This window comes from Castor canadensis, chromosome 13, assembly GCF_047511655.1.
Source record: "Castor canadensis chromosome 13, mCasCan1.hap1v2, whole genome shotgun sequence".
Lineage (NCBI taxonomy): Eukaryota > Metazoa > Chordata > Mammalia > Rodentia > Castoridae > Castor > Castor canadensis.
The window spans coordinates 7,343,169-7,356,355 of NC_133398.1; the positions used below are offsets into that span (position 1 = coordinate 7,343,169).

A 13,187-nucleotide genomic window follows, 5' to 3' on the forward strand; every position below is an offset into this window, starting at 1 on the left:
CCCTGAGGTCCACCATTGAGTACAGTGGCTAAAGACAGTGTTCTGACCAGCCCTCTGTACCCATGCCAACCACAGCAGGCATGCATTTGCTGAGCAGCACAGGATGGGGCCAGAGCCACCCAAACCTGAAACGACCCCAGGGGGGACAGCAAGAAGGAAGGAACTCTGAAGGCAAACTCCCAGACATGGTGCAGATGTCTCAGCAAAGCAAGCAGGAGACCTTCAGAGCACCCGCCTGGAGACCAGCCCTGGTGTCCTTCAGGAACCAGCTGGGAGCAGCCTCCGAGGATGGCCTCAGTGCCAAGGGCGAGCAGTGAGTGTCCCCAGTCACTGGGGCTTCTGACAGCCAGGAAGACACAGTCCCATGGCCACCACAGAGGCTCTCTGGTTTCAACCTTGGAGATATGTTTGACTGACAGAGTGGCTCAAGTGATAGAGCGCCTGCCTAGCAAGAGTGAGGCCCTGAGTTCAAACCCCAGTGCCACCAAATAAATAAATAAATTTTGAACAGTTTTATTGAGGTAGAGTACTCGTAACAGATAATTCAGCCACTGTAAGCTTATGCTCCCAGCTGTCTCTTCACATTCTTTTTACTTTGCTTCTTTTTTTTTTTTTGCGGTACTGGGGCTTGAACTCATAGCCTTCACCTTGAGCCACTCCACCAGCCCTTTTTTTATGAAGGGTTTTTTTTTTTTTTTTTGCTTCATTATACTTTGTGAAGGGTTTTTTGAGATAGGGTCTCGCAGAACTATTTACCCAGGCTGGCTTTGAACCTCGATCCTCCTGATCTCTGCCTCCTGAGTAGGTGGGATTACAGGCGTGAGCCACTGGTGCCTGGTCACCTTCTTAATGAGTACCCTTTGAGGTACAGTACTTTCAAAGTTTCAAGTCCAGTTTATTTTTTTCTTTCATTGCACAAAAAGAACTTTGGTATTATGTCTGAGAAACCATTATCTAACCCAAGGTCACAGGCGTTCACTCCATTTTCTTCCCGAAGTCTATAGGAAAAACAAACTGTGTTTTCCTCTACGCTCTCATCAACCAATACAGGATACAACTGTGACCTCCAAGTGTGGGGATTTCTTCCCAACAGTAAGCACAGTGGACACCAGCTGGCCATCCTGCAGTTCTGTTCACTTCTGACACCTGTAACCTAGAGATAGCATGAAATCACATAGTGCAAGTGATCTCAATTTATAATATCTTCATATATGAGAATAAATTTGAACCCTTGCCTCACACCATATACCAAAAATGAACTCAGTGAGGAACACAGGACTAAATGTATAAGCTAAAACAACAAAAATCTGTGACAGATGTGATAGTGCACACCTATAATTCCAGTACCTGGGACGCTGAGGCAGGAGGTTCTCACGTTTGATGGCACCCTGGGCTACATAGTGACACCCTGTCTCAAAAAGCCAAAAACAAACTGAATAAAAACAATAAAATAAAATCCTGTGCAAATGTGAGATAGATATTGATTTGGTCTGCAGCCTAGTTTCTTGGCATACAATTCCTAAAATTCTTAAAATCTGCAAAGTGATAGGATCCTTTTTTTTGTGGGACTAGGGTTTGAACTCAGGGTCTTAGGCTTGTAAAGCAAGTGCTCTATCACTTGAATCACACCTCCGGTCCATTTGTTGTGGTTATTTTGGAGATGGGGTCTCAGGAACTATTTGCCTAGGCTGGCTCTGCTTTAGCCTCAACTTTGCTTTCATTTTAGGATCAGGGACAATATTCAGTTGACCTGGCAGCATTTGCTGAAAAGACTATTGTTTCCCCATTGAATTCTCTTGGCACCCTTCCTAATAACAATTGACCATAAACATTAGAGTTGATTGCAGACTGACAATTCTATTACCCATGCTTCACTTAGTCACTTAGTCCCACCCATCTTTTTTATTTATTTATTTATTTATTTATTAGTGTTAGTACTAGGGGTTGAACTAAGGGCTTTGTTCTTGCTAGGCAGACACTACCATTTGAGCCATGCTCCCAGCCCTTTTTGCTTTATTTATTTATTTATTTGTGTGTGTGTGTGTGTGTGTGTGTGTGATGCTGGAGTTTGAACTCAGGGCCTCATGCCTGCTAGGCAAGCACTGTACTACTTGAGCCACTCTGCCAGCCCTGCTGTGGTTATTTTGAGATAGGGTCTTGATTTTTGCACAGGCTAAGCTGAACCACGAGCCTCCTATTTTATGCTTCCTGTTGTAGCTTGAATGACAGGAGTGAACCACTATACCCAGTTTTTTTCCATTGAGATGGGGTCTTGAAAACTTTTTTGCCTGGGCTAGCCTCAAACTGCAATTCTCCAGATCTCAGCCTCCCAAGTAGCTATGATAACAAGTGAGAGCCCCCAGAGCTTGGACCATCCTTTCTTGGTTCTTGCAGATTTGTAGTTAGCTTTGAAGTTGTGCGGTGTGATTTAGCCACCTTTTCACATATTGACTTTTGGACTTGTCTGTTAAATCTTTTATTTTATTTGTTTGTTTGTTTATTGCAGGGCCAGAAATCAAACCCAGGACTTTGCACATGCTAGGCAAGTGCTCCACCTCCGAGCTACATCTGCAGCTGTTAAATCTTTTTTAATCAGTAACTCCCCAGCCTTTTTTTCCTTGCATTTTATTTGTTGAAGAAAAGCATCACTTGTCCTGTACAGTTTCCGTCAGGATGAATTTGCGGATTGCATCTCCGTGGTGTCATTTGCCATGCGCTTCTGTCCCTGGTATTTTAGTAATCCTGTGGTGTGCTCTGGTTAGGTTCGCATTAACAGCAGAAATACTTGTATACATGCGTGCGCGTGCATGTTTGTATGTGTGCATGCACGTGCGTTTGTATATACGCGTGCGCATGCGTGCGTGTGTACCTGTTTGCAGCGACTGAGTGGGAAATCATGCAACAAAGACTTTGACGCGCGCCTGGCACACAGTGAACATGTTCTTCTTGCTGTTAGAACCGTGGGCTCAGAGCCACTAGCTGGCCCAGACTCTGCCCTTCTCCTCTGCCCCTGGAGGGAAGTCAGAGCACCCCGTGGATCTGGGAGGCATGTTCAGGAGTGCAGCAGCCATCTATGCACACCTGGTGGGGCCGATCTGGGGAAAGAAGGCTGGAGCCCTGCTCACCCGGTGCCTGCACCAGACTGTAAGTGCCCCAACCCGTATCTGCCACCCTCATCCTGGGTTTTGGCTTGGTCCTGGCTTCCAGGCTGTGCATGAGCCTGCTCCTTCAGAAGGCCTTGCTGGCCGCAGCTGGCTGTCACCACTCCCTCGCCTGCTTCTCTAGTCTGGAACCCGCAGCTCTGCACGAAGGGTGGGCTTGGGCGCTGCGGCTACTCCCCCATCATCCTGGTGTCCCATAAATGTTGGCCTAATGACTGTGTTATGCATAAGTTTCGTAACAGGCACTTACTGAGCCTGGTATGGTGGCTCACATCAGTAATCCTAGCTACTCAGGAGGCAGAGATCAGAAGGATTGTGGTTCAAAGCCAGCCCCGGGGAAATAGCTTGTGAGACCCTATCTCAAAAAAACCCTTCACATAAAAGGGGTGGTGGAGTGGCTCAAGGTGAAGGCCCTGAGTTCAAACCCCAGAACCACAAAAAAAAAAAAAAAGACAAAAATGGCTGCCTAGCAAGCCCAAAGTCCTGAGCTCAAACCCCAGTACCCCCCAAAAAAGAAACCAGACCCTTCCCTCATGCATCCCAGCATGGGCTGCCATTCTAGAAGGTGGCTTTCTCGAGCAGCCCACATTTCTGTGGTCCCTATTATTTCCATCTCCTTCACACCCATTCAACGCCATTCACTTTTGCTCCTCTCCCTGTCAGTCCATGTCTTGCACCCCCCACTCCCCTCACTCAACCCTCTGTCTCCTACCTCACCCCCACTGCCCTCACTTCATTTTCTTGATGTGCTGCAGCCCTAATTCAGCAGACATTCTGTATGTGCTTGGATCCATGATGCTATTGACTGTACTATGACCTATTTTATGGACTAGTCGGGGGGACATTCAGTTTAAACTGATGTATAGATTGCTAAAACACCAGAATCCGGGGAAGGTGTGAAGTGGAAAAAGGTTCATATCAGAATCAGTCAAATAAGATGCTCACCGTGCAAAAAACTGGGCAATGCAAAAAAGGCAGAAACAGAAACTTGTGAACAGGATCACCTATAATCCCACCACTGAGAGAGAAGCTTGGTGAACATGTTCATAAATTTCCTTCCAAACTTTATTTCTATTCACATGTGCTCATAGGAAGCAAGTCTCTAAGGCGGGGTGTGGTGGCTCACATCTATAATCTTGGGATCAAGGGGCTAAGGCAGGAGGATTGTAAATTTGAGGCCAGTATGGACAACATGGCCAGATGCTTTCTCAAAAAAATTAAAAAAAAAATAAAAAAAATATATTACTATCAACCAACCAAAGACTCCTGGTAGTTTGGTTATAACAAGGTCATCCTGCAGGGACCACCCTCAAGCTAAGCCATGTCACTGGGTGCCAGGCCTAGTGATGGTGTCAGGGATTCAGTCAGGGGACAGGTGGTCAGAGCCATCTGTCTGCAAAGCACCCAGCATGTGCCAGGCCTCAGGCTGCCTCAGATGCCCGGGCTCTGGAGACACTGCAGGGTCCCGGGGCCCCTCCACGGCAGCCCTGATGCCCACACTGCTGTCACAGCCACCCTGACAGGTCCTGGACAGTGTCTGCTCTGGCCTTCCACAAGGCCAAGCCTCCGTGAGCCTTGGGTCTTCATCTGCTGGGTGGGGGTGATCATGTCACCTCTGGTGGGTGCTGTGGGGACTGAGCGGATCCTGACCCACAGCTGGAGTTCACTACTGGCCACAACAAGTGGCCGTCAAGAATGGCAGAGACCTGACTCTGCTATCTGCTATCCATCTGGCACTGGCCACCCCATAGAAGCAGACGGTTTTTAGGGGCACAAGCCCCTGCCTCTATTGGAGGCTGCTGGAGCCTGAGGCTAGAGGAAGCCCAGTCCCAGCCAAGGCAGTCTGACAGTTCAAGGCTCTCAGGCCAGGGCAGTTTCTGTGCATCTGTGGGTGAGCACGTGGCTGGCCCAGAAGGATTCAGGGCAGCTGAGGGGAGGTCTGGAAGTGAGGAGTCCTCAGACTCTCCAAGGCCTGTGTGGCTGTCCCCTTCAACCGGGCTTGGGGTGAAACAGGCCAGCGTCTGAGTCTGTTTACTGTATAAGCTTGAATGCATCACTCCCCCACTCCTTCATCCTCTCATCTGTAAATGGGCGCAGCCAGGTCATTCTGAGAGTTAAACAGAAGACCTCTGCCAAGTCCACGTAGCTGCTATCCCTGGTGCCACTGTCCTGTTCCACCTGCCAAGCCTCCTCCTCAGCCTTCACCCCTCCTGGGTCACACTTTAGCCAGGGTTGTGCCTCAGGGCAAGCGGAGCCCAGGCTGGTAGACCCCATGTGCACGGCCCCTGCCAGTGGGGAGGTGGAGTGGGAGGAACCAGCAGGGTGGGAGCAGGGACAGGTCTGGAAAGCAGGTTGAGCCTGCCCAGCTTTTTTTTTTTTTTTTTTGGGAGCTCTGGTCTCCACCTCTTCCTTGGAAGTAGAGGGTGAGACTCTGTCAGGAAAACAGCTCCCTGGAACTTCCCAGACTTCTGCCCCTGGATGATTCCGATGCTGATCTTCACTTCTCTGTTTCCAGCTCACCATGGCCAAACGTCTGCAAGCCCGAAGGCTGGAAGGGATCGACCACAACCCCTGGTGAGCTGATGCTGGGAAGGAATATGGGTGTCCCTTTGGATCTGGGTTGACATTCCCTGGTTTGTAGTGACTAAGTGGTACCCAGGCTAGGTAGTGCTATCATAGCACAGGAAAGGCAAGACCCAAGGGAGCAGACTGGCATCACATCTCAGCTTCATCTTGCTTGACTGTGGCACTGGGACAGGTGACACACCTGCTGTGAGCCTCAGCTCCCCAGCTCAAAATGAAGAAGTCTGTATCTCCCTGAAGGACTGTGGGAGGATACAGGACACAATGTGGGCTACACAATAGCAGCATAAGAGCAGCAGCCCTGACACCGGCACCAGGCTAAGGCTCCCCAGGATGACCCTTGACCCTCTCAGTCATTAAGTGACACACGTCTTTTTTTTTTTTTGGCAATATTGGGATTTGAACTCAGGGCCTCATGTTTGCTAAGATGGCACTCTACCACTTGAGCCACTTCTCCAGCCCTGTTTTGTATTGCAAGACAGGGTCTCAGAACTGTTTGCCCAGGCTGACCTCCAACCTTGATTCTCCCAATCTCAGCCTGCCAGGTAACTGGGATTACAGGCATAAGCCACCAGCTCCTACTGTAGATTGCATCTTTACTGAACATGTACAGACTTTTTTCCTTGTCATTATTACCTAAACAATAAAATATAACAGCTGTTTACACGGCCCTTCCACTGTATTAGATCTCATTAGTTATCTCTGAATGATTCCAGAGATTTCGAGATAGGGCCTCGAGAACTGCGACCCTCCTGCTCTCTGCCTCCCAGGTAGCGAGGATTACAGGCATGAGCCACTGATGCCAGGCTTCAACTAGTGTTTTTTAAAAATAGAGTGGGTAGGAGTGTGGCTCAGTGGTGGAGCCCTTGGCCTCATCAAGGCTCTGCATTCCATCTCCAGCACAATGGAGACAAAAAGAAAGTAGGTAGGCTGAGAGAATAAAAGATGCTGCAGAAGATGACAGCCAGAAGGTTCCTCTCCTTTCTGTTTTCGTTCTACACAATTGGTGATGTAAAGATTATTTCTTATCATGAGTCACGGTCAAAGAAGTTTGAAATCCCATGGGGTGACCACCTCATCTCAAAGCATGAGACCAGTTGTAACCCCCACAGACCTGCAGGGTGGGGGCAGAAGCACTTTTTCTAGCTTTCGAGAATGCTCACCTGCCCTGGAGACAAGCAGAAGTGGGGAGGGGGGAGACGCAGGCTGCCTCTGACCCTGTACTTGTCTCTAGGGTGGAGTTTGTCAAGCTGAGCAAAGAGTATGACACCGTGAACTTGGGCCAGGGCTTCCCTGACTTTTCCCCTCCAGACTTTGCCGTGGAAGCCTTTCAGAAGGCCACCAGTGGGGACTTCATGCTCAACCAGTATACCTTGGCATTTGTGAGTCTCCTCAATTCTCCTGGGGTCCCTGAGAAGAAGTAGGAGGCCATTTCTGGGCTTAAGGCCACAGGGCATCAGGGCTCATGGAGCAGAACCAAGGAATTCAGTCCACCATCCTTGAGCATTTACTGAGTATCTCCTTGCCTCATGGCTCAGCAGGGTGGGGAAGGCAGAGCAGGAACCCATCATGACCAAGGCGGCTGTGATGGAGGAGGAGGCAGGACATGGGAGCAGGGAGGGAATGGGAGACAGGGGAAGCTGCCTGGAGGGGGTGACCTCTGAGCCAGGCTGCTAATTGGACCAAATACCACCGAAGCTTCTCTATAAGGGCCACACTGGCCAACCTTGGAGTAGACACTGGTATGTCTCAGCCTGGAGGGACTGTCCCATCATTCATTTCAACCTGATTACTAGTTAACATAAATGGATTTATACTTTACATGATGTCGCATAACTTGTTTATTTCCTTGGACACTTGTCCAGTCAGTACAGCCTCAGAAATTTTTTTTTGACTGCACTGAGTTTGAACTCAGGGTCTCAGGCTTGCTAGGCCAGACACTCCTACTGCTTGAGCCACTTGGCCAACCCCGTTACTCCTTTTAATGACTGTTTAGTTAGCAATCCATTGCCTAGATGTGCTTGGATTTACTTACCCAGTCCTACATCAGTGACTGTCACCTACCTATGAACTATGCCACAAGGAATGTCACTCTGTGGCTGTCTTTATATACCTGTGCATTTCTGTCAGATAAATCCCTACAATTAAAACTCGAGAATTAAATGCTGTAAACAGTTAAACATGTAGATGATAGATACTGCTGAATTTCCCTCCAGTTACAGAAATTTACTTTCCTGGCTGGCCTCACAGCTGTCTGGAAAGTTCTTTCCTTGGGCCAAAGAGAAGACACAGTCAGGGCCTAAAGGTCAGGGCCCTCATGTACCATGCACAAGGGCCTGGGTTTGATCCCTAGCACCATCACACAGGAGAGAGAGGGACAGAGTCAGAGACAGAAGACACATTTGTCTGCCTCTCTTGCCAACTGTGGCCATTTCAATCTTTTTGCTATCTGCAAGTGTTAATGTATATTCTTATAATATTGCCACAGTATTGCAGTACTGCTTTGTTTTTGTTTTTCTTTTACTTTCTTTTCTTTCTTTCTTTTTTTTTTTGTGTGTGTGTGGTACTATGGTTTGAACTCAGGGCCTTTCACTTGTGAAGCAGGTGCTCTACCACTCGAGCTATACCCTCAGCCCTTTTTGCACTGGTTGCTTTTGAGATAGGGTCTCACTTGGCCAGGGTGGTCTGGATCGTGATACTCCTATTTATACTTCCTGGAGTAGCTGAGATGACAGGTGCACTCACCATGCCCAACTGTTGGTTGAGATGGTGGTTTCATGAACTTCTTGCCTGGACTGGCCTTGCACTTCAATCTTCCTAATCCCCACAATCCCCACCTCCTGAGTTCCCGGGATTTCAGGTGTGAGTCACTGTGCCTGGCATGTTTTGTTTTTCTTTGATTCCTTTTTTCATGATATATATTCTTTTCATATGTATTGACATTTTACTCTTCATTGCCTACGTCTGTTTATTTTATGCATAGGCAGACAGCTTTGTCTTGCTGCTTTTTTATTTTTTGCAGGACAGAGGTTTGAACTCAGGGCTTCATGCCTGAAAAGCAGGTGCTGTACCACTTGAGCCACACCTCTAGTCCATTTTTGCTCTGGTCACTTTTAGAGATGGGGGTCTCATAAACTATTTGTGCTGGCTGGCCTCAATCCATGATCCTCCTGATCTCAGCCTCCCTAGTAGCAAGGATTATAGGCATGAGCCACTGATGCTCAGCTTTACATGACTTTTGGGTGGGCATGGCACACACCAGGCTCCACGCAAAGTCTGCTGGAGATGAAGCAGCTAAGACACAGGAGCTGACTTTGCTCCCAGGCCTAATGGAAGGGGCTAGCATGGCCTGGGTACCCCCGAGCAGCACAGGGTCCGGGCTGAGCCTGGGTGGCTGATCCTGCTGTCCTGGCAGGGCTACCCACCACTGACAAAGATCCTGGCAAGTTTCTTTGGCAAGCTTCTGGGCCAGGAGTTGGACCCACTCAAGAATGTGCTGGTGACAGTGGGTGCCTATGGGGCCCTGTTCACGGCCTTCCAGGCGCTGGTGGACGAAGGAGACGAGGTGAGTGGTGAGGCTTGGGTTGGGTGGGGTGAAGGTCAGGATAGTGCTGACCTCGGGTGATCTGACCCTTGTACCAGGTCATCATCATTGAACCCTTTTTTGACTGTTATGAGCCCATGACACTGATGGCAGGGGGTCGCCCAGTATTTGTGTCCCTGAGGCCGGTAAGGATGGTGGGTGCGGTGGTAAGCAGAGGGACGCAGGGAGTAGGCTGAGCTGGACCCTGGGACATGGGACAGAGGGAAAGTAGTCCTCTGTAGTGGTGGGGGGGAGTCCACAGCCCCTGAAGAGGCAAGGGAGACACAGGATGGCTTCTACCCCCTCCACCAACTCTTGCAGAGCCCTGCCCCAGATGGGAAGCTGAACTCCAGTGGTGACTGGCAGCTGGACCCCACAGAACTGGCCAGCAAGTTCTCACCTCGCACCAAAGCCCTAGTCCTCAATACACCCAACAACCCCCTGGGAAAGGTACCTGGGAAACCTCTGTCCAGGGTCCTTGCAGACTGGGTTCCCATCCCTGCTCTGGCTAATGAGCTGCCCTGGGGCCTCAGTTTCTTCATCTGTGAATTGGAAGAGTCGTACACTTTGAGTTCTGAGAACTGAGCCTCCCAGGGACAGGGGCTGGGATCCCAGGAGGTGTGAGGGCTGGGGTAGTGGCGCAAGTGGCTGGCCTCATCGGTTATCCTTAGGCACTGACTTTGCCTCTCTGTAAAATGGGACCCAGAGAGGACCAACCTCCCAGGGTCAATGTTGAGGTTCAGCGAGGTGGTGCACTGGCTTGGCCACATACTGGGTCTCTAAGCAGACTCTGCATTTAGGGACAGTCCCAGCCGCAGGCCTGTGCTCTCTGTGGGTCCCACAGGTGTTCTCGAAGGAAGAGCTGAAAGTGGTGGCTGAGCTGTGTCAGCAGCATGACGTGTTATGCATCACTGACGAGGTCTACCAGTGGCTGGTGTACGATGGGAACCAGCACATCAGCATTGGTGAGCTGTGTCGTGGGCCCTTCCCTGCACACTTGGAACAGGTGCCAATCTGGGAGGCAGCCTGGGCCTGGTGCTAAGACCCAGGACCGTGGATCTGTGCAGTGTGACTGGGCAGGGACTCCCCCCCACTTAGGTGCAGGAGCATAGTAGCTTCTGCCTCCCAGATCGTCATGAGCACAAGATCAAATAGGTCCCGCCAAAAACTTGGTGGGGACTGAGTCCACAGCACTGTGAGTCTGTCCTCATCCCTTGGGCCCAGGCCTGCCCCTTCCCCTTCTCAGCAGCTTCTGTCTTTGGCCTTGGGCAGCCAGCCTCCCAGGCATGTGGAAACGAACCCTGACCATCGGCAGTGCAGGCAAAACCTTCAGTGCCACCGGCTGGAAGGTGAGTGTAGAGGCCGTGGCGGGGGGGGGGGGGGGGGGGCATCCCTGCATAGTCCTTGGTAGGTGATGCAGGCAGAAACTGAAGAAGGCTTTGGTCCAGACCTGAGGGCCCCACCCCGACCTGTGTTTCTGGTCCAGGTGGGCTGGGTCTTGGGCCCAGATCACATCATGAAGCATCTGCGGACGGTGCACCAGAATTCTGTCTTCCACTGTCCCACTCAGGCCCAGGTGAGGCGTGCAGGAGGCCACACAGGTGGGGAGGTGGTGTGACAGGAGAGCAGCAGCAATGAGCCCAAGCTGGCCCCAGAGCCTGGGCACAGTTGACCTTTCTCCTTGTTCGTCTGCCCTGCCCAGGCCGCAGTAGCCATAAGCTTTGAGCGGGAGCAGCGACACTTTGGCCAACCCAGCAGCTACTTTGTGCAGTTCCCACAGGCCATGCAGCACCAACGTGACCACATGATTCACAGCCTGCAGTCTGTGGGCCTCGATCCCGTGATCCCACAGGGCAGCTACTTCCTTATCGTAGATATCCAGCATATCAGTGAGCGGGACTGGCTCTCAGGGTCTGGGTGGGTGGAGTGGGTTTACAGGTTGGCCAGGGCTCAGCATTGTCTCTGTCCCCAGAGAACAAGATGCCTGACTTGCCTGGTGCCACAGATGAGCCCTATGACAGACGCTTTGTCAAGTGGATGATAAAGAACAAGGTGAGCTGGACCTCTGCAGCGGTCAGTAGGAATAGGTTTACAGGTTGTACACTGTTCCAGAGTGCCCAGCCAAGGAGCACCAACTGAGCCTCTGCCATGAACTTTGGTACAGGGTTTCATCTACTTCAAGAAATGAGAAAACTGGGAGCTGGTGGCTCACGCCTATAGTCCTAGCTACTTGGGAGGCTGAGATCGGGAGGATCATGGTTCAAGGCCAGCCTGGGCAAATAGTTTGAGAGACCCCCATCTCCAAAATAACCAGAGCAAAATAGACTGGAGGTGTGACTCAAGTGGTAAAGCACCTGCTTTGAGAGAGCCTCTTTTGCAAGAGCAAAGCCCTGAATTCAAACTCTAGTCCCACCAAGAAAAAAAAAAAAAAAAGTGAGCCTGTTTCTAATTTGCACAAAGTTCCCCTGCCGGCTGGCAGGAATTCCTGCCCCTCCCTGGGCCTCCATGGCCTATAGTGAGGTGTTGGCTCCTTACCGCTGAGGTCCTTGGGCTCAGGTTGGGTTTTAAGGCTTATTTCCTATCTGGCTGTGCCCTGGCCTGCTTCTTAGCGTGCGCTCTCCGGTCGTCCGTCCTCCTGCACACAGCAGGGACCTGGCATAATATCCCTTTCCTCTGGACTGAACAGCACTTGGGGCTGGCATTCGAGCCAGCATTCTTTGCTATCCACATGGGAAGCTGTGTCCCCTGAGCCTGGGTCTCAGGGACGTGTGCAGAGATGGTCTTCCTCCTCCCCAGGGTCTGGTGGCCATCCCGGTCTCCATCTTCTACAGCATGCCACATCAGAAGGACTTTGACCACTACATCCGATTCTGTTTTGTAAAGGTAGGGCGGGCTGGGGAGACACCCACCTGAGCCTCTGCGGGCCATGGGACAGGGCCGAGGCAAGAACCAATGTGTATGGGTGCAGGACGAAGTCACACTCCAGGCCATGGATGAGAAGCTGCAGAAGTGGAAGATGGATCTCAGGCCCTGAGGTAGCCCTCGGCCCTGCCCATGCAGCTCCTACACCCTCTTTGGTGCCTGTCTTCATCCTGGTTCCAGCCATTCCCACATCGGAGGATGGTACTGAGGGACACTAATTCTGTGACCCCGAATGTTCTAGGGGAGAGCCCCCCCTTGTTTTGGGGGCCTCAATAATCCCCTCCTATAGCGCCTGGCCTGGTCCTTCCTCTCCCCTCCATCAGTTAGGTGTAGGATCGGTCTCTTCTGGCAGTCCCAGGTGTGGCTGGGATGGAAGGGGCAGAGTATCAAGCTTGAAGTTCCAGCCTTGTCCCTAGCCCCGCTCTAGCTCCAACTGAGGCTCAGGGGTCATCTCCATCCTTCCTATCTCAACTGGACCTCAGGAAGCTGGCTTCAGGCTTCAGGCTTCAGGCTTGAGTCCTTTTTGCCCGTAATAAAAGTTTAAGTCATTGAAACCCTCGCTGGCAGCCTCTCTGTGTTTTAGACTCTGGTTAATGAGCTTGGTCAGAGTAGGGGGACCTCAGAACCCTCTACCTGTTATTTTACATGTTATTTTTTACATGTTATTTTTTTGTATGTGGAGTAAAACCGAAGACTAGAGTGGGGAAATCCTTGGAGGCAGAGCTGCCTGCTGCACCCTGCATCCTCTGGGGGTGCCAGTTATGGGTGCTGGCTGGGCAGTGCATGTGTGTGTCTGTGTAGGGGCCAGGGGGGCTTCTGGCAGGGAAGATAAGAACATCTCAGGGGTGAGAGAACAGCCCATGAGGCTGGAGGGCAGGGAAGGTCCACATCTTACCTCCTGTAAGCAGACCAAGGAGCCAATGAATGTGAGGACAATT

The 13,187-nt window shown here is 50.9% G+C and overlaps 1 protein-coding gene across 16 annotated transcripts in view; it reads left to right on the plus strand.

The window, feature by feature from the left end:
* The window catches only part of Kyat1 (kynurenine aminotransferase 1), a 40,207-nt gene extending 27,399 nt beyond the window's left edge, over positions 1-12,808 (plus strand). For 4 of the 16 annotated variants that reach the window (XM_074053058.1, XM_074053056.1, XM_074053054.1 and 1 more), the window contains 13 exons: positions 2,957-3,144; positions 5,677-5,735; positions 6,979-7,126; positions 9,160-9,309; positions 9,387-9,473; positions 9,649-9,777; positions 10,172-10,292; positions 10,600-10,676; positions 10,814-10,903; positions 11,030-11,216; positions 11,300-11,379; positions 12,124-12,210; positions 12,296-12,808. In XM_074053058.1, coding sequence (XP_073909159.1) covers positions 3,049-3,144; positions 5,677-5,735; positions 6,979-7,126; positions 9,160-9,309; positions 9,387-9,473; positions 9,649-9,777; positions 10,172-10,292; positions 10,600-10,676; positions 10,814-10,903; positions 11,030-11,216; positions 11,300-11,379; positions 12,124-12,210; positions 12,296-12,361 — 1,377 coding nt within the window. In that variant the 5' untranslated portion in view covers positions 2,957-3,048 and the 3' untranslated portion in view covers positions 12,362-12,808. Of the gene's footprint in view, positions 1-2,506; positions 2,543-2,568; positions 2,729-2,956; positions 3,145-5,676; positions 5,736-6,978; positions 7,127-9,159; positions 9,310-9,386; positions 9,474-9,648; positions 9,778-10,171; positions 10,293-10,599; positions 10,677-10,813; positions 10,904-11,029; positions 11,217-11,299; positions 11,380-12,123 lie in introns of those variants that run through there. The other 12 variants (XM_074053061.1, XM_074053066.1, XM_074053065.1 and 9 more) reach the window with 6 other exon arrangements.
* The last annotated feature ends 379 nt before the right edge of the window (positions 12,809-13,187 follow it).